At 45.7% G+C, this 20,474-nt stretch overlaps 1 protein-coding gene across 1 annotated transcript in view; it reads left to right on the forward strand.

The window, feature by feature from the left end:
- XYLT1 (xylosyltransferase 1) overlaps nt 1-20,474 on the forward strand; it is a 295,314-nt gene that overhangs the window by 271,186 nt on the left and 3,654 nt on the right. Inside the window, exons 9-11 of the mRNA XM_054589630.1 lie at nt 2,516-2,778; nt 9,363-9,558; nt 15,143-15,476. Coding sequence (XP_054445605.1) covers nt 2,516-2,778; nt 9,363-9,558; nt 15,143-15,476 — 793 coding nt within the window. The remainder of the gene's footprint in view (nt 1-2,515; nt 2,779-9,362; nt 9,559-15,142; nt 15,477-20,474) is intronic.

Genomic DNA, 20,474 nt, shown 5'->3' on the forward strand with positions numbered 1-20,474 from the left:
TGGAGTGATAAGGCTGAAGGTCCCACACATGTGTTTCCAGTTCCAGTTCTGGGCTTCTTATACCAGTGCTTCCTGGTTTTGTGTCTGCACAGGTGCAGAACACAACAGATTCCGTCCCTCAAGATTTATATTCCTTCAAGGTCCCCACCTAATGCCTTCGCTCTGTAAGTGGTTGCTGCTGGAGTGTTTTCTTAGACCCTTTTATTTGGTGGCAGATTGAAAACTACCCAGGGACCTCGTCATGCCCATGTGAATTTAGGCATAAACTTGGGTGACATTTTTGCTCTGTTGTCCATGCAGAAAGGACCTGCTGAGCAGAAAGAGGGTTCCAGGGGGGATGTTTGACCTATTCAAAAAGAATAAAAAAAGAATTTCCACTTTTGTACAGGGCCAGTCATTGCCCTCATGGTAAAGGACCTCATCATTTAGAGCCAGTAGACGTGGTGGTTCTTAGGAGCTCGGCCCTCTCAGGCCACTTGTAGGCAGCAGTGTCTCACACACATTGCGATCTCTGATAAAGACTGGCTAACACAGAGACAGCATCGTGTGCTGATTCTTTCACAATAAGCAGAGATCAAGAATATCCCGCAACATCTAGAATCAAGAAGCTGCTGGCTGTAAGGAACTCAGAGTTCTTGTTGAAGGAACTCCGAGAAAGAGAACAATAAATATAGAAGCATGCCCTTTTAGAAGATCCAGCTATGATCAAAGAATCATGGAAGAGGAAAGAATGCTGTCCTGCCATTGAGTCTGGTGTGTTCTGCCCCCAGAATACAAAGACTTAGAAGCCCCTGGTAGTAGGCTCAAGGGGGAAGTGATAATGGTCACATAATACTATCAACTACCACTGTGTGCCAGGCTCTATGCTAAGTACCTATATTATACCCATTTTAAGGACGAAGAAGCGGAGGTTCCGGGTGACTTGTCAAAAGATATATACAGCTGGAAAGTAGCAGAGTGAGGATTTGAACCCAGGTGGTCTATCTTTCCAGTGCTACTGTAAGGGAACTGAACTGACCACAGAGGCGGGAGGTCCCAAGGATTTATGAAGCAGAGAAGCGATGGGATGTTCGCAATAATACAAAAGATATTTGTTATTAGGAGCTTTCAGTTTACTCCATTAGTAGCTGGATCCTAGGACAACACAGTCCAAAAGAGTGTGGGTTTAAGGGGCATCAGATTCAGGTTCAAATCTTAATGACTGTATGAGTTTGCACATATCACCTCCCCCTCTGAGCTCAGTTTTCTCATCTGTAAATAGGAATTATAACCTGTGCTTTGTAGCGCTGTTGGGAGCATTAGAGGTGATGACATAACCTCAATGCTCTGCATCTAGTGTGTGCTCAGTAGTCATTATTGTCCTTACTGTTGCTTTTTATCCACAGCAACAGAAAGAGTGCTAGACCCAAATGTAAGTCAATAGTAACACTAGACCATAAGCTCCTCAAGGGAGGGGGCTGTGTTTGAATTGTTTCTGTAGCCCTAGACAGGGGTCAGCAAACTAATCTGGGCCAAATGCAGCCCACTGCCTGCTTTTGTAAATTCTCTTGTAACACAGCCACACCCATTCATTTACTGCTTTGTCCATGGCTCCTTTTGTGCTACAACAGCAGAGCTGAATAGTTGCAAAGCTGGAAATATTTATTATCTGGTCCTTTACTAAAAAAGCATGTTGATCCCCACACAGACCATAGTATAAGACCTGGTTCAGAGCACATGCTCAGTATTTTATTTCTTTAATCCTGGACCCTGGATATTAATCCTGTCTCTGCCATTACCTTGCTGTGTGACCTTAGATAAGCCCATTTCCCTCTCTGGGCCTCAGTCTCCCTGAAAACGGGGCTTACATAAATGGTCTTCAAACACTGCATCATAATTACCAGGGGAGCATTATTGGACACAGATTTCTAAATCTCATCCCCACAGATGCCGGCGCTGCTGCAATGCCCAGGAGGCAACAGGGAGTGGTGGGGACTGTCACGAGCTGAAGAAACCATGCCCATCTAATGGGGCAGCTGCTTTTCAGCTTTAACCAGTTGTTACCGTGCAGGAATGTGGGCCTGGGGTTGCTAGATCTATTTCTGTTTAAAGAGAAGTCAATAATTGTTTCTGTGAACTCTTCTACTTTTTAAATATTGCCAGCTAATTCAATTTTAAAACACTCTGCTAGACAATTAAAATACATCCATAGGCTGTATTTGCCCTAGAACTCCAGCTAAATGATTTCTGAGATCCATCCCAGTTATAAACACTGCGGTGTAATTTATTTACCAGACGTTTACATGATGCTTACCAGGTGTCCATCAGTGCTCCAAAAGGTTTAAAAATATTAACTCCTTCCATCTTGACACCCTTATTATTGTCTCCATTTTACAGAGGAAGAAACTGAGAACAGAGAGGTTAGGAAGTGTCAGAGATGGGATTTGGATGCCGGCAACCTGGCTGCAGAGCTGTGCTCCAGCCCCCTCACCCCCATCCCACTGTTGACCAGGATCTTTTTATCCCTTGAGCACAGCAGACAGCCAGACCCACCTTCTTTGCCCGCAAGTTTGAAGCCGTGGTGAATCAGGAGATCATTGGGCAGCTGGACTATTATCTGTACGGGAACTACCCTGCAGGCACCCCTGGCCTCCGCTCCTACTGGGAGAATGTCTACGACGAGCCCGATGGCATCCACAGCCTGAGTGATGTGATGCTCACCTTGTACCACTCCTTCGCCCGCCTGGGCCTCCGGCGGGCTGAGACCTCGCTGCACACAGACGGGGAGAACAGCTGCCGGTGAGCCATGGGGAGGACCGGAAGGTTGGGGAGGGACAGGAACTGGACCGGGAAGGATGTAGACCATCCTCTGTGTTAGGGGCTGAACGCCATGCTTCTCCTTCTTTTCCTTCGCCTAAAAAGCACTTATGCAACCATCCCAGCGTTCAAAGCATGGCCCAGCTAAGCCATCGTCAGAATTTTACCCTTTCAGAATACCAGATCTAATATTTACCCAATTATTTCCTTTCAGTGGACTCATTCTTTATGCTAAGCATATGTATTTTAAAAGGAAGCTCTAGCCCTGGCCAAGTGGCTCAGTTACTTGTAGCATTGTCTTCTGTACCAATAGATTGAGGGTTTGATTCCAGGTCAGGGCCCATACGTGGGTTGTGGGTTCAAGCCCCAGTCAGGGAACATATGGAAGACAACCAATCAATGTTTCTCTCCCTCTCCTCCTCCTTCCCTCTCTCTCTCTAAAATGGATAAACATATCCTTGAGCAAGGATTTTAAAAAAAAGGAAGCTCTGTATCACCATATTATATAGTTCTGTTTGTCTTAAATGGAAGGTAACCATGGAAATACAGAACTCTTTTTTAACTTTATAGTATGGAAAATGTCAAATACATTAAAATCAAGAGCTCCCATCGCCCAGCTGTAGCAGTGACCCACTCCGCCGAGCCTGCTTCCCTGCCGCTTTCTCCTGGATCCATGTGACTGAGGCATGTCTCAGACACCACATCATCTCAGCTGTGAACATTGTCATTTATATCTGAAAAGTAAAGGCTCCATTTTAAAACATAACCATACTATCATCATCACACCTAAAAACATAAACAAAGACATCATCAAAATGCCAAATTGTTATTTAAGACGTTCAGGTACCCCTTCAGGTATCACTTAGAATCCTCTCATCTGCCACTTGACACTTGACGAAAGACTGTTCTAGAATGAATGGAAAGAAGAGGGAAAGGTAGGAAAATACTTCAACATAATCTCCTCCCCTCCTCTGTCTTTCCCTAGGCCAAACAGCCCTTTTTGTTTTGTGTGGCTTTTCTTCTCTTCTCTAGCAATGTACGTTACAGATATTTACATATTCACAACAAGAATTCAGTGTCCTGTAATATTACCCCCCTTAGCCCCCTTTCCCGCTGCTTTGCAGCTTCCATGATGCTAATAATCCTTTTCAAGGCTGCTAGTGTTCCACTGAGTAGAAAGAAACTCCAGAGTTTGCTTAATCCAGTCTTTCCTGTTGCTATTGTCAGTAATGAGCCATGGTAAACAATGTCCTGATGAATATCTTTTTGTAGAAAGGCTCTTCATTTTTCTCTTCCTTTTTCCTTCTGATTATTTTTTTAGGCTGTTTTTCAGAAGTGCCTCTAATCACTCTCCTCTTTCTTGTTCTCCCTTTTCCTCCTCCCACCTCCTTTTTTTTAAAGCAAAAAAAAAAAAAATTAGCATCCGTCTCTTTCCCCGAGGCTTCCCCTGTGTGCCCAGCTCTCCCTAGCCACCCCCCTCTCCTCAGACACTGTGGCCTAAAATCCTGAAAACATGGGAAAGTTTCCTGACTGGGACCTCACACACATAGGGTTTCTGCAGGGTTCCCACAGCTTTGCCTTATTTCTTCACGGCCCCAGCCCTCTCTCCTCTCCCTGCAGGTTCCGACTTAGTTTAAAGAAAGCCCAGTGTGGGTTGGGAGCCCAGAGCCTGAAGATTGAACTCAACTCTCATTTACTGCCTGTTGACCTGGGACAAGTGATTAACCCCTCTGACCCTCAGCTTCCTCATCTTTAAAATGGGAATAATAATAAGCCTTACAGCATACGGTGTTCTGAGGTCAAAGGAGATAATCCTCAAAAGCAACCTTATGTGTATTATTATTATCCCCATTTTAACAGTGTTTTACATACAAAGTGCTTAGTAAATGTTCATGCCATTATTATTAAGCTTCCAAAGTCAACACGGAACCTAGTGTGTGAGCTACATGCTCTGTAACCAGTTATGTGACCTGCTCATTGTTCCCTCTGTGCTGTCCTTTGCTTACCGCCCCCACTGTCCCCACAACAGCCTGCCCTTTCCCAGTCTTCGAGATCCAGCCACCTCAAGTGCCACATCCTCTGGTAGCCCCCCCTCCCTCTCCCAAGCTGAGGTAACTCCGACTTACTCCAGCCCTCCCCACTGCATGGCACAGCAGTGCCTTGGGTCAGGGTCCACAGTGAAGATCTTGTCCCCCTGCTGTCTTGGGGCAGAATCCTTGCCCCCTGAGCCACACTGGCATCCCCAGGACCGAGCCCAGTGCCGCACTTGGGAGCTGCATGTCTTTCATGAATAGTTTTAATCCCAGGCTTCTTAGAATTTATAAGGTAAATGATCTTATAGGAAATTCCAAAAGACACTTCCAGTTTACTTAAGGTTGTTGAAATTTTCTCCCAGTACTGGTTTTGGGGTTAAGCGAGCCTTCACGTGCCTCCGGTATGGAATCCTCTGACTTCTCGCTCATTTTTTATTATAATAGAGGCACTGTGCCTTGCTGTGGGCAAAGCCGATATATTTATGAATATGAGCCTGAAAATAAATCAGGACAAAGGACCCTTATCCCAAAAGGCAAAACAGAGTAAATTCCTACCTCTAGGGTATCTGGGGAAACAGCAAATGAAAACTTTCTTTCAAGAGTCTCATTTCCTTTGGGCACTTCATGCAAATTGTGTCTTTCCAGTCTGTGGCATAACCTTTCATAAAAATAATGTTTATTGATTTTTTCATCATTATAAAATAACACATGCTTGTTGCAGAAATTTTTGAAATGGCAGACTGAGAGAACAAGAAAATAAAGTTCGCTTGTGAGCCACCCTCCGGAGATAAAGATGTCTGTATTTTAGTTCAAGTCCTCAAATTCAAATGCGCTCCTGGGCCAGGCAAGTAGCATGTGTCGGCTGGCGCTGGCCCTGCAGCGAGGGCTGACCGTGCCAACCTGCAGCACCTGTGGCCCCTGGCGCTGAGCTCCAGCCCATTTTTGCCCTGTGGGAATGTAAACGCTTTTTCAAGACTAATCAGAAATCTATATTTTTCAAGACCAATCAGCCATTTTTCAAGACAAATCAGAAATCTATATTTTTGTGAGTCTCCTAATTTTTTCAATGCCCCCTTATTTAAATAAGAAAAAAAATCACCTTGGGTGAAATGAATGCATCTGTGGCATCCTTTAGGCTCTGTTGTATTGCATCTAGTTAAAGCAAACTCCCTTCTTAGTTTTAATTATCTTATACTTAATTAAATCATACAGCCAAGACAAGTATCATATAGCCAAAACAAGTACCAGAAGGCTTTATGTTCAGTCCTGGGTTACGTGTATCCTAGATGTACCTCCGAAGCAAATAATTCAAGAGAAAATCCTTCTAGAATTTTCTCTCAATCAACAAATATTAGTTGAGTATCTACCATGTGTCGGGCTCTGTGTTAGGTGCTGGGCATTCAGCTCTGATGCACATAGGCCATCCCCCTGAGTTCAGGGCCCTCCCATTCTATGTGAAGACACACGGTGTCTAAGCACCGGTAAACAAGACCAGTAGAAATAAATGCTTTGCTGAGAATGAAGGTAAAGTCATGTGACAGCAATGAATCGGTGACTTAAGATTCAGCAGTCAGGAGAGATCTCAGTGGTAACATTTAAGCAACATGGTAAGACAGAGCCAGCCATGTAGCCTAAGAGAAGAAGAGCATTCCCAGCACAGAGAATGTCCTGTGCAAAGGCCCTGAGATGGAAATGGGCTTAGTGTGTTCAAGAATCCAAAATAATGTCTATGTAGAATCCAAAATGAGGTCCATGTGGCTCAAAGGTGGTGGCTTGGGGCAGCGGGCTAGAGAAAGAGGCACGGCTTAGAAGACCAGGTAAGGGGTTTGGATTTCTTCATAAACATTCAGCAATGCCACTTGTATTTAAGCAGGGGACAGTGCATAGGACTGTTATGAGGTTATAGTGGACAAAAGTAGGCGGGAGACAAGTAAGGAAGCTCCTGCAAAGGTCCAGGTACGGTGTGGTGGTGGCTTGGACCAGGATACTAGCAGTGCACATGGGGAGTAGAGGTGGAGACAGCAGGATTTCTTGATAGAAGCAGAGGGAGAGCAGGCAATTAAAGATTGCCTCCTCAGTTTCTAGAGTGCTTGACCATTGCTCAGTTCCTAGACCCCTTAGGTGCAGCCCCTACAATTGACTACTCCCTTCTGGAAACACTTTCTTCTTCTGACTCCCATGCCAGCAAGCTGTCCTCTTCTTCTTCCACCCTCCCTGACCCCACCCACCTTACAGAACAAACGTGGACAGTGCATTATTTAGCTACAGCAACAGTACCACATAACAAAAAAGCCCCAAATCAGTGTTTTGAAGTGATACGCATTGACTTGACGTAGAGCTCAAGTTTGTAAGTCAGTTGGGCCGTGTTCCTGGTCTCATCTGGCATCTCTCCTGAATATGCAGCCCACTGCGAGCTGGGAGCAGGGCTCTGCTGTTCTTGGCTGGGACCACTGGAGTGGCTCTGCTCTGCCCCGGGTATCTCATCCTGCTGAGGACTAACCCAGGCATGCTCCCAGTTAACCGAGGAGTTAATCTTGGCTTGCTCTTGCCCCTCTTCTATCAAAAAATCCTGCTGTCTCCACCTGAATCCATCCTCTGCTGCCCTGTGCACTGCCAGCATCCTGGTCCAGTTCACCTCCATGCCTTACCTGGACTTTTGCAGGAGCTTCCTTGCTTGTCTCCCTCCTACTTTTGTCCACTTTAACCTCGTAATAGCCATATCCACCGTCTCCTGTCTAATTACTACAGGTGGTTTTGCTTAATGTTTGTGATATTAAATCCTCCCTTGGTCTGCAAAGGCATGCCATCATCCCAAAAGAGCAAGAGAGGAAATGTGCAAGGCTTCATGAGGCCCAGCTGGGAACGGCATGACCCCCCTCCCACCACCTTCTGCTGGCCAGAGCAGATTCAGGAATGAGGAAGCAGAGTCTGCCTCATCGGGCCAGGGAAACCTGCCAAGTCACGTGGAAAGAGGTATAGAAACAGGAGAGCGGAAGAACTGGAGACATGGACACAGGCGACCACAAGACTACCACACTATCTATGCTGTCCAGTATTGTTACCAGTAGCTACTCATGGATATTTAAGTTTAAATGAATGAAAATGAAATGAAAGTAAAAAGTCAGTTCGTCAGTCAGACCAGTCGCCTTTCAAGTGCTCAGTAGTCACAAGTGGCTAGTGGCTTACTGTGTTGGAGAACACAGCTATAAACCGTCTCTTCACGGCACAAAGGCCTGCAGCACCGTCCAGGCAAGCGAGGGTTTTCTACTCCCAAAGTCCAGACCCAAAGCAGACTTTGGTGAGCCATGATACCCAACGAGCAGTCTGAAGAGGGTGTGTGCTTTTTTTCTCAGAGCCCTGTAGGCATCTCAGTAACTAGGCAGTGATTTCCAGAGATGCGTAAACACAGGAAGGCGGCTTCCCTAACCATTATAATTAGACATAAAGATTTAAGCTCCAGATCAGGACCAGAAGGAAGGAGGCTGAGCAGGAACAGTGATTTGTGGAACGCTGTTATTAAGGAGCCACAAACACCCTCTAAGTGCTGTGCAATTTACACATTGCAGAAGCTGGCAGTCTTTTATTTTACAAGTAGGAAAGACAAAGCTGGGCTCCTCCAAAGTTCCTCCCCCTTTCGCTCCCTCCTGGGGCATCTCTGCTCAGTTTCTTGGCCCCTTTCTCCCAGTGCACCTTCGTGAATCAAAGACATGCATCTTAAAACAACAGCTGTCTCTTGGTGTATGAATATATGGATCTTGGATTAATTTTTAAGGATAATACCCAATGCCGCGACTGAGACAGACAGTGAGAACATAAATCAGTACACCTTTTTGATGAAGTTGGATGGTAGACATATATACAGCCCCTTCGAGATTAGAGAGACAGATGTTCCAAAAGCCATTTTTGCTCAGGGATGTTTCATGCAGTATTTTTTAGACTGGCCAAAAAATTAGAATCCAGTTAAACAGCCAGTGATGGGGAACTTGCTTTGTAAAATACAGCATTACATACAGTGGAATGATGTGTATCATGTTTTCAGAGAATTTTCAAAAATGTGATAATGTTCAGGAAATACTATGAAGCAAAAGCAGGATATAACCAGTGTGTATATTATGATCGCAGCTATGTAAGATTTATGCAAATATATGCATAGAAAATAAGGCCGAAGGGAAATATGTCAATATGACATTGTTTGCACACTATTATTATTTCCTAGTACCTAGCACCAGAGGGTCAATAAATATCTATGAATTGACATCATCTATGAAAAGAAGCATCAAAAGTAGCAATTTTCATTTTCTTTTTTGTGCTTTTGTACAGTCAGCATACTTTACATTTATAATCCACCAAAAAGCTGTTAATAGTTATTGAAATCATAGATACAAGGTGGCAGCTTTCAGGAATATGATAAGCATTGTATAAAATGGGGTTTATTTTAGGAACAGGACCAGCATAATGGGTGGCACCCCATTGTGAGCCTGCACACCTCCACCCTGACCCATGAGCTTCTATGAGACGGTGCATGTTTTTCAGGTACTATCCAATGGGCCACCCAGCCTCTGTCCACCTCTACTTCCTTGCTGACCGCTTCCAGGGCTTTCTGATCAAGCATCATGCTACAAATCTGGCAGTGAGCAAACTCGAGACGCTGGAGACATGGGTGATGCCAAAGAAAGTCTTCAAGATCGCCAGCCCACCCAGCGACTTTGGGAGGCTTCAGTTTTCCGAGGTAAGAGACCAGACCTTGTCATGTTGACTGCCTTTTGCATCCCCCTCGCTGGGTCCTGTTCCATCATCTGACACCTGCAGTAGGAGATGGAGAAGGGGACTTGGAGAGCTCCAGAGATAAGTTCGCCCCGTGCCTGGAGAAAGTTCTCCAGCGCCAAACATTGGAACCGACATCTTAGGACAGGAGGAGAGGGACAGTGGACCAAACCAACCTGGAGCCCTGGTCTGTTTTTTGTAGTAGAATTTCTATTTCTTTGAACATTTTTATTCTACCTGGTAAGTCCTCCTACGCTTGCGTTAGTAAAAGGACAATAACAAACCAGTTTCCTAGTGAAGTAAGTAGAGGTGTTAGTCCCATTTACATTTTGGAAAACTGAAGCCTATGGAGAGTCAGTGATTTTCTAGATCATTGCTAGGAAGTGGCAGAGCTCAAAATTGAACCAATGTCTTATAGCCTACAAATCTCATACTTAATTGTGCTTTTGCCTCCCCAGTTCTTAACACAGGGTTTAGCTTAAAGTAAATACCAGATCAATCGTTGAATGCATGAGTGGATGGATGGATGAATGGATGGATGAATGGATGGACAGACAGATGGGTAAATGGATTGATGGATGGGTGGACGGATGAATGGATGGGTGGACTGATAGGTGGAGGGATGGATGGATGATGTGTCAGTGATTGGACAGAGGGACTGGTACATGGACGCATGGATCTGTGAAATACAGTTTCTACCTCTCCAGTAGAGCATCAGCTTTCTGCCTGAGGAGATGGATTTATCCAGCACTACCCTTGTAACATCAGCCCTACCTCCAGACCTGATCTGCCCTCTGCCTCCTTCTGCAGCCTCATCCAGAACCACTCTCCTCCTCATTCACATTTGTTATGTCTTTGTCAAACATGTCAAGTTTTTTCCTACCTCAGGCCTGACATGTGCTGATTCTCCTGCTTAGAGTGCTTTCCCTTAACCTTTCACCATTTGCTGGGGTGGTGGTCATTCTGATCTAGATCCAAATGATGTGCCTTCCCTGCCCAGCAACTTGTGCCACAATAGCTACATTTTCCACCTGACGCACCCTTATTTTATTTATTTCTCTAAGCATTTATCATCTAACATCCTCTTGTTGGTTTCTCTGATCACTTGGAGATTGTCTGCAGGAGAGCAAAGATGGTATCACTCTCACTCACTGCTGTATGCCCAGCACATAGAAGAGTGTGTAGCATTTATAGATGCTAAATAAGATTTCTGGATGAATGAGTGCCTGCACTTGGCTTGTGACACTGGAAGGAATGGGGAACATGATCAAGCTTGGTGAGGGTTGCCCACACAAAACTCCTCCAGTGATTTCTGCCTTCCCTGCAACAGCAAGTGGCTAAAACAATGATTCATCCCTGGAGTTAAGCACCCCCAGTGAGTTTGGCTCTGGGGGTCAATTTTAGAATATGCAGAATCTTGAGAGATGGGAGTGGGCTGGGGTTAAGTGTCCCACCCAGTCTTTTTCCAGCCCCTTGTAGCCCCACCTGGCTGACCCGTGCCCCACTGAATAGGCACTGAACAGGCACAGATGGGAGTTTCTTATGAAGCCGCCATTTCCAATTAAGGTTCCAAGTGGGTTGGCTGGATTTGAGCTGCAAGGGGAGCCCGCTCCATAAATTACTGGCACCAGGGGGCAATTAGACGCTGCCCCAGTTGGAGTCTGTGCTAGGTGCCCAAGCAGCCAATTGAAGACATTAATGTCCCATTAATGAGATGGATGCCTGGTGACTGGGCTCCCCCTGTTTATCAGCCTGCCATTGGGAAACTGGGCGCTTCTGGCAGTGACAAATGATGCTGGCTACTTGTGGCTGGAGATTCGTGAGGGTTCCTACTATAGCTATGGTACCCTTGGTGTGACAGCCACCAAGATTTTTGGCAGAGTACCAAAATGTAATGCAAGGGGAGCCCTGAATCTTGTATTTCGAATTTTTTTCTAAAGCCTTAACTTTAAGGCAATTGTAAAATTGGACAAGAAAGAGGGAAGGGGTTGCAGGGCCACTTTGCAGACTGTGGAGGAGCTCCCTCGTGTTGGCATAGTCCCGGGGCTGTGCATAGGGCCTGGCTCACAGCAGGTGGGCAGCTCCGAGAGATTTCTTCATCCCGTGGGAGTCCTGTGCCAGTGGCCTGGAGAGTCACCACGTTGCTATATGCGAGGTGCAGAAGGAACAGACCAGACCCTTGTTGTCATGGAATTGCTCTCTAAGTGGGCCACCCAATGAGTGAGCAAATAAATGGAAACATTTCAACTAATGACAAGTACTATACAAAGAAAATAAAAATTCCATTCATGTAATTGCTGAGGACTCGAGAGGCTGATGAGGACTGCTTTCAAAAGGATGATTCATTTGGGAAAGCTTTTCTAAAAATAATTTTAGAGCTGAAAACTGTAAAAGATCTGGAGTGTTCCTGGATCTTCTAGGAGAAAGAAGAGCATGTGCAAAGGCCCTGAGGCTCCAGGCAGGACTCACAGAGCAGCAAGGCCAGTGTGACCAAAGCACAGTAAGCGAGAGGGAGAGTGATAGGAGGGAGCTCTTTGAGGTGGCAGGGGACAAATCATAAGGGGTCTTACAGGCCCTGGAAAGAAGTTTGGATTGTATTTTAAGTGTCATGCGAAGGCTTTCATGGATTTGAAGCTGCGGAGAAACTTGTGAAGCTTGAACTTGAACATGTGCTTACATATGAGCAATTGATCATTTTGTAGTGACTGGTATGGACTCCCAGAGCAATGGTGAGAATGTGACAGCAACAGGGCCCCACCTCAGGCAGACCCGCCCCACTCATGCTCGGGCTGGCAGCTGACTTCCTCCTCCTCTCAAAGCTTAGAAACAAGACCTAGGTTTTCCACCGTCAGCCACTTTACAACTCCTCTGCCCATGGGTTTGGTTGTAGAACTCAGACTTCAGAGATTTATTTACCCCCAATTCTATGGAGGATCCAAAGATGAATCCTGGAGTGTCCCCACACTCCCCTAACCCATAAATAATCCCTTCCAGAAGAAGAACCCTCATGCAGTTTTGTGACCATCAGTCCATTGGTCAGTGTCTGTGGGGAAGTCACTGTGTGTAAGGCCTGGGAGCATAAGGGTGTCCATGGCTCAGCCCCTAATTAGTCATGACATAGACAATAGATGGGTAGAGCAATGGATAATTAGATAAATACAGAGGTAGAGATATATTGAGCACCTACTATGTGCTCGACACTGCTTTGCCCACTAGAGATACATGGATGAACAAGCGGGATGTTGTACCAACCCTCATGGAGTTGACAGTTGAGCTAGGGAGAGAGAGTAAATTAAAGTTTGCAATACTGTACAAAAAAAAAAAAAAAAAAGCTACAGTGTGCAAATGCTTAGAAAAGTACCAGAATCTCAGTGAAGCCTGTAAGCTGGGAAGGCTTCCCAGTATAGGTGACCCCCTGACTGAGGTCTGGATGATAAGTAAGGGCTGGTCAGGAAGAGGGTGGGGAAAGTAAGGCAGAGACTGTGCAAAGGGAGGCGGGCATGGATGCAAGACCAGAGGCGAGCAGGAGCCCTTCTCCACGAGGCCCTGGGAGTGTTTCTGCAGTGGGGGGCGAGTGGAGGGCAGAGAGAGGGGCAGAAACAGAGTGGACCCCAAAGGACCAGACCTTGCAGGACAGAGTGAGAGACTGGACTTCAGAACAATGAGATGCTAAAAAGGGCTGCATGTGAGATGGCAGGGTTTTTTAGAAAAATCTCTAAGACTTTGAGGGGTAGCTTCCTTCCTGCTCCCTCATTCATTTATTTTTTAAGTCAGTAGTATCTTTTCATTCCTATGCGTTCCAGCCAGTGTGCTATACAGCAGGGCTCCTCAGAAGTAGCCAGCCCCCGCTGATCCATAGCGTGGCAAAAAATGCCAAGATTTCACAAGTCTGGGAGGGATGGTGCCCCTGCAGAAATGTCACAGCAGTTACTACCTCTGCTACCCTTAGGACCACTCTTCAGGCTGTGGTCTAAAGACAGAAACCTGAAGCAAGCTGTAGGCCTATCAATGTGCATGCTGCATAACAGTCCCCCCGGTAGATGGTAGGCATTTGGTACATATGTGTTGGGTGAATGAATGAATGAATGAATGGGAGGCCATACACAGAAGAGTAGATGAGAACACAAGCAGCCTTTGGGTTCAGACTTCTGGGTCCCCCCTGCTGACTTTGCCCCCTCACTGACCATAGCAAGTTATCTCACTGCTCTGAGCCTCAGTTTCCTTACCTGTAAAATGGGGATAATGACAAGAGTCTCCGCTTTGTGCAGCTGGAAGTGAGTGTTAAATGAGTTGATGCATCCAAGCATTTAGCATGATGCCTGGTATGAGCCCTCGGTACATATTAGCCATGCAGCTTTGTGTTCTTGGGAAAGAATGGACACAGTGACTCTTGGTAAGAACAAGGAGAAGGTAAACCAACTCCTGTCTGTACCGTACATGTGGATTCTTCTCAGAGTGTAGATGTTTATGCCCTTACCTGCACCCTGACCTGCAGATATACACATTGGAAATGCTGGTCATGGAACGACTACAGAAGCAGTGTAAGCTTTACAGTGTCCTTCATTATCTACTACCAGTATGCCCCGTGCTGTGTATTCAAAAGCATTAAATTAAAACTCCTGGGGAGCAGAAGGCTCTAATTTAATTTCATTTGAAATAGCAGCAGAGCTCAGTAGCAGGGGTCTCTGCAGTTAATTCATTTTTTTGTCAAGTCATTCACTCAATAGATATTGACTGAGCACCTGCTGCATGCCAAGCACAGTGCTAGGCACCTTGAGAGAGCAGTGAACCCATGCATAGGGGTTTGAGCAGTTTGAGGACAGTTCAGAAGGTCTTTCTGGCTATTGTGTGAAGACTAGACTGCAGGTGACAAATGTGGAAGGAGGGAAGACAAGAGTGGATTCGTGGAGCATCAAAGCCATGAATCCACTGGCTGGCAGGAAGGATGGATTGTACAACCGTCTCCCATCTCTCGGGTATAGCTCAGAATGCTTTATGGAGGCCAGAGCTGCAGAGCTATCTCTTTCTGGGAAAGCCCATGTGAACTCTTACAAATGACAGGTGATGCTGAGGTACCCTCTCTTTTTCTAGCTTATGACAATGGGAGCTTCGAAAGCTGAGCTCCAGTCTTGTTCAGAACAGTCATACTAAATGGAGGCACATAATCTGGAAAACCAAGGAGCAAAACGGAAACCAGCTGTACCTGTTCAATGGCAGGGCACATGTTTCCTTGGAACGGCCTGCCAGCAGGGATTCATTCATTCAGCTCGCATTTTTTCCCAAAGCACACACCATGTGCCAGGAACAAGAGGGCCAAAGGTTTAGCGAACAGATCACAGGTCTTGTAATCCCCCAGTCTGGTTCCAAATCCCAGATCTTCTGCTCACTCCCTCTCTGACCTGGAGCATGCTTAATTGGAGCCTCAGTTTTCCCATTTCTCCATCTGTAAAATGGGTGTATGAAACCCAGTAAGCCGGATCCTAGGCCTTTCTGGGAACCATCCCCCTAGCTCAGGCTCAGTGATTTCAGAACTCGCTCTTCTGTTTCAGGTTGGCACTGACTGGGATGCTAAGGAGCGGCTCTTCCGCAACTTTGGAGGTCTCCTGGGGCCCATGGATGAGCCCGTGGGCATGCAGAAATGGGGGAAGGGCCCCAACGTTACCGTGACCGTCGTGTGGGTGGATCCCGTCAATGTCATCGCAGCCACCTACGACATCCTGATTGAGTCCACAGCTGAATTCACCCACTACAAACCCCCGTTGAACTTGCCCCTGAGGCCTGGGGTCTGGACAGTGAAAATTCTCCACCACTGGGTGCCAGTTGCAGAGACCAAATTCCTCATCGCACCTCTGACCTTCTCCAACAGGCAGCCCATCAAACCAGGTGAGTACTCCCAGTGTCTCTGTGGGGGGAATATTCTATCCCGGAGGCCTTGTGGGCTCTTCGCCGGAGCAGGCAGTGCTGCCCAGATGTGGGGAGAGGGGGCCACTCTTGAGAGCGCTCAGTATTTGTTTTTCAACCTGCACACCGAGGTGATGTCATCTGTCCATAAATTAGATACTTTTTTATTAGATGCTCTCCCATTGGACTCCCAGAAGACCCTGATCATATTGAGGGGAAGATGGAAAATAAACACAGGCAGATACCGGGTTTCAGCAAATCTTGTTCATTGTTTAAAAAATAAGAATTAAAAGAGGAAATTCCATTCATCAAAAATAGGATACACAAGATCAACAATTTTCAATCAGTGTGCTGTGAGACTTCTAAAACATGAAGTACCTGACTACTTAGTCAGGAGCACTGACCTCTTTTCCCTTAGGTTGTCAAATAAAAAATGACAATAGCCAACAATAGCCATCTAGTATGAATGAATCAAAATTATACCTATTTTTTTGTCAGATCAGTAAAAATATATATATATTTTTGGTGCACTGCAGAATTGTTTATGTGCGCCATGAGGTGAAAAAGGTTGAAATTGCTGCACTAGGTGAAAAGACATGCCACATACTAGTGGAAGATATTTATTACACCTAAAAAAGTGCTCCTATTCAGAATATATACAGAAATTCCATAAATCAGGACAAGCTAGAAGCCACGGGCCAAAATCTAGCCCACTTCCTGATTTTTAAAATAAAGTTTTGTTGGGACACAGTCACACCCATTCATTTACATATTGCCTGTGTCTGCTTTGGGGCTACAATGGCAGCATGGAATAATTGTGACAGAAACTACATGGCCCACAAAGCTAAAAATATTTGCTATCTGGCCTTTTAGGAAAAGTGATTATTAACCTCTGTTGTAAAGGGGGGGGGAAGAAGAGAGAGCATAAATGGCCCACCCACATAAAAAAAGATGCTCAGCCTTATGAATAATGAGAGAAATATAAACTAAAAGCAAGAAGAGACCCTGCTTCACCCCATCCTGTTGGGACACATTGGAAGGTTAGACACTATGTATGCATCGCATCATGGCGGGCGGGTTGGAGAGGAATGACAATCCATTTAGTGCTGCTGGGAGGGTAACGTGCTGAAATGAGCTTGGAAAACGGCTCAGCATTTCCTAGTGAAGTTGAACATGCACGCACTCTACTACACAGAAATTCTACCCCTAGGTATGTGCTCTAGAGACTTGGGCAGCAACAGAGCAGAATTGGTCATAACAGCACTAAACTGGAAACAGTCCATGTGTCTGCCATTGGAGTGGATAAGCAGTGTGTGGCCTGGGCAGATGGTGGAGTTCTGCACAGCAGTGAACATTGATGATGGGGCCTTAGAGACTGAACAGGTCTCTAAGGCATAATATTGAAGGGAAGCCCCCATGGAAGGAATCATAATGATGGTGCACATATTTAAAATTGAAAACCAAAACAAGCCAACGGTATATTTGATTCATTCACACCAGATGGCTGTTGTTGGGTTGGCTGTTGTCATTTTTTATTTGACAACCTAAGGGAAAAGAGGTCAGCGCCCCTGACTAAGTAGTTAGGTACTGCGTGTTTTAGAAGTCTTGCAGTATATTAGTTCAGGATTTATGTATTTGTAAAAAACTGAGAGGATATTAAGGGAATTATGAACACAGTCCAAGATGGTAGCTTCCACTGAGCATAGAGGGCAGAGAGAGGGATATCAGACCCCTGACGTGCCTGCCTTTTTGTTCTTTTTTCATCCAAAAGGGTTACTCTTATTTTTCTCTTTCCCTCTCTCCTTCTGTCACTGGGAACGTCTTCCTGCCCGTTCACCCCTACCTCCAGGAGTAACCACTGCCAAGAGTTTGGTGTGCATCCTTCTAGAGGTTTCTCAGTGCTTTTAAGACATACACATAAACACACAACGTTGTTGTTTTGTAAAAACAGAATGATACATTTTGTAGTAAAACTTGCTTTCTTTACTTTCCAAGTCAGCATAGATAAAGCCACCAGCTGCAGACTATTCTGTTGGATTAAGGATCCCCAATCTATCTGTCCCCATCGGTAGACACATAGCTTCTGTTGTTGTTGTCATAGATAACACTGCAAAGAAGATTCTTAAACCAAAAACTATACATGCCCGTGCAGATACATCCATAAGATAGATTCCTAGAAATAGGATTTCCAGGTCTCTCAGTATTTGAAATTATTCATCTCCACATAACAGATTGCAAACCCAGAGGCCGGCAGTGATTACAGCCTCTGCTAGCTAAGAGCTCTGAGCTGGGTGCCATTTAGCCAGTGGTACAAGGAGAGGGGGACAAGGATATGGAGAGGGGATGCCTGGAGTTCTAAAAAATGGGAATGTTGAAGTGAATTCTGTCAACTTCTGCAAAGTTCCTGTGCTGAGCAAATAGAAAGAGAGACTTTGTTTTTTCTGGAGAAGGAAGACTGCTTCCCCACTCCTCTCTGAAACAGACAAAAGACAGCTCCTCCAGAACTGTCTGGGCCAGTGCCCAGCCACTAAGGGCCCTCAAGTGTCCCTTGATCAGGTTCACATCGTTGGCACCCTTCAGGATTTCCACCGTCAGATGTGGAGGAGAGCGATGGAAAGGGCAGTCTCCTCTGTGTCCCACGCACCTGTTGGACAGAACAAAGGAGTCGTCCTGAATCCACCGCCAGCCCAGTAAAATAGCCTGGGGCCCTTCTTTGCATCCTGAGGTTTCCAGTTTTTTCTGGAGTTTCCGAGGATGGTAAGGCTTTTCCCGCTCATGCCCAGCACGAGCCAAGGGTCATTTTACTCCACTGGGAGCACTCCCTCACCCCTCTCCGCTGTCAGTAATTATATCTGGTAACGATGCTCCAATGACAGGGAACACGAAGGTGGGAGCCATGCAATTTGTAAAATGATTCATCAAGAGTAATTTGCTATTGATGCGTCCCTAGTAATCTCAAGAAATCTGATGAGGTGGAATTGAGGGAAATTTAATTACAGAGGCGAGCGTTGCAAGCTGCTGCTGTAAGAGCACATCCCACATTAACCTCACTTTTCACAGGGGTTTTCTGCATCAACCACGATATTTGGTGTTCAGATGTTTGTTAGCTGCTCTCTATTTTTTTTAACCCTCACCCCAAGAATATGTTTACTGATTTTAGGGGTGGGGGAGAGAAAGAAACATCGATATGAGAGACTAAACATCCATCCATTGACTCCCATAACATGCCCCAACCAGGGATCTAACCTTTTGGTGTATACGACAGTGCTCCAATCAACTGAGCCATCCAGCCAGGGCATTAGCTGCTCTCTTCACTCTGCATGCCCTGTGTTTTGTTGGTTTGGGTGTCTCCTCACTTCCCATCTGCAAGATGGAGGCATTAAGAGACTCAAGTAAAGAAATTAGACCTACACCAAAGAGAACAGACTCTGTTCTCCTGGAAAATGATACAGGAGCTACCCACCCTGTCTGCCAGCCTCAGGGAGCAGTAGGCTAGGGCCAGACTGACAGACAGGGACTGGCCTAACTTGGAAGGGAAAAGCTCTGCTAAATCATAGCAAGACAAGATATATGCTTATGCTTGCTAGTCTCATTTCTCCCACTCGCTCCCCTCCAAACCACAGAGCCCAGCCCCTCAGCTTCCTAAAGCACTGGAAACAGAAGGAGTGACTTTCTTGCCTCTGTTAAGCAAGGTACATTTTTAACTTAACTGGTTTTCCCATTGTGTTTAGAAAAACAACCACAGATGTGATCTTTCTTTCTCCTCCCTCCTCACTCAAGGCCACACATGTTAGCAAATAATCTGCTGACTACCCAGGCTGTCCTGGTTGCCACCGAGGGTGACAGGCGCTGTCAAGGAAGCAGGAAGCGTTGTCTTCTGAATGCCACTTTGTCTTATAAGGAAGTTTCTTCTAATTCTCACCAGAATCATCAGCTGGTACTTTTAAATATATGTATTTTTGTGTTTGACAATAAAATAAGCAATGAGTAAGAACTTCTTCAAATAGAAATGGCTAGCTAGCTTCTTTCCTTCACCCCAAAGGGCTACACTTTCTTCTTACACATTGTTAAGCCCTGGAAGTAATCATGGTGCCTCTCATTTATACACTCCTTTCCTGTTGACAAAGCACCTGAACTTCAATCTGAGCCTCTTGCCAGCTCAGCAGGTCCACTTGGTGTGAGGATAAGCATCCCCTTTTTACAGATGGGGAAACCAGGTCTTCAAAAGATTGGCTCCCAGACCAAAAAAAAACCAAAAACAAAAGATTTGCTTTAGCTTCCTGCCACTGAATGCCCATTCAACGCTGCCTCCAGGAGTAACCACTGCCAAGAGTTTGGTGCACGTCCTTCTAGAGATTTCTCAGTGCCCTTAAGGCATACACATAAACACACAACACTTTTTATGTAGATGAGGGCAAACACTGGCTTTAGAGTCAGCCAGTCTTAGATTTAACTGCTGATCTGTCTCTAATATAGTTACTCCTGATTCCCCATCTGTAAAATGGGTATAATAACACCAGCCCGATAGTTGTGTACATGTATGTGTGTCTATTGTGTCCTAGCAATACCAACAACAGTCATTCTAGCTAAACTTTTCCAACTGCTTAGTATATGCTGGGTGCCATTTTAAGCACTGTGTATGAGTCAGCACACTTCATCCTCAGGAAGCTAAGAGGAAGGTATTTGCACTCCACCCATTTTATTGATAAGGAAACTGAGCCACGGGGCATTGAAGTCAGAAGTCACACAGCTAATATGTGGGACATGGGGAGTCAGACCCAGACAACCTGACTGAAGTCCCTGTGCTCTGCCAAGGTGTGGGCAGGTGCTCAACAAGGCAGAGCTGCTGTGAGAGCCGGTGGGACCTCCCACCCCACCCCACTGTGGTCCAAGCATCCTGCTTTCCAGGACACTTCCCTGTGGTCTATTCGTGCACCACATCTGGGAGCAAAGCAGAAATCATGTCTTTATACAGAGTTC

This window comes from Pteronotus mesoamericanus, unplaced genomic scaffold (genome assembly GCF_021234165.1).
Source record: "Pteronotus mesoamericanus isolate MK-2021 breed Mesoamerican mustached bat unplaced genomic scaffold, CSHL_Meso_final scaffold_167, whole genome shotgun sequence".
NCBI lineage: Eukaryota > Metazoa > Chordata > Mammalia > Chiroptera > Mormoopidae > Pteronotus > Pteronotus mesoamericanus.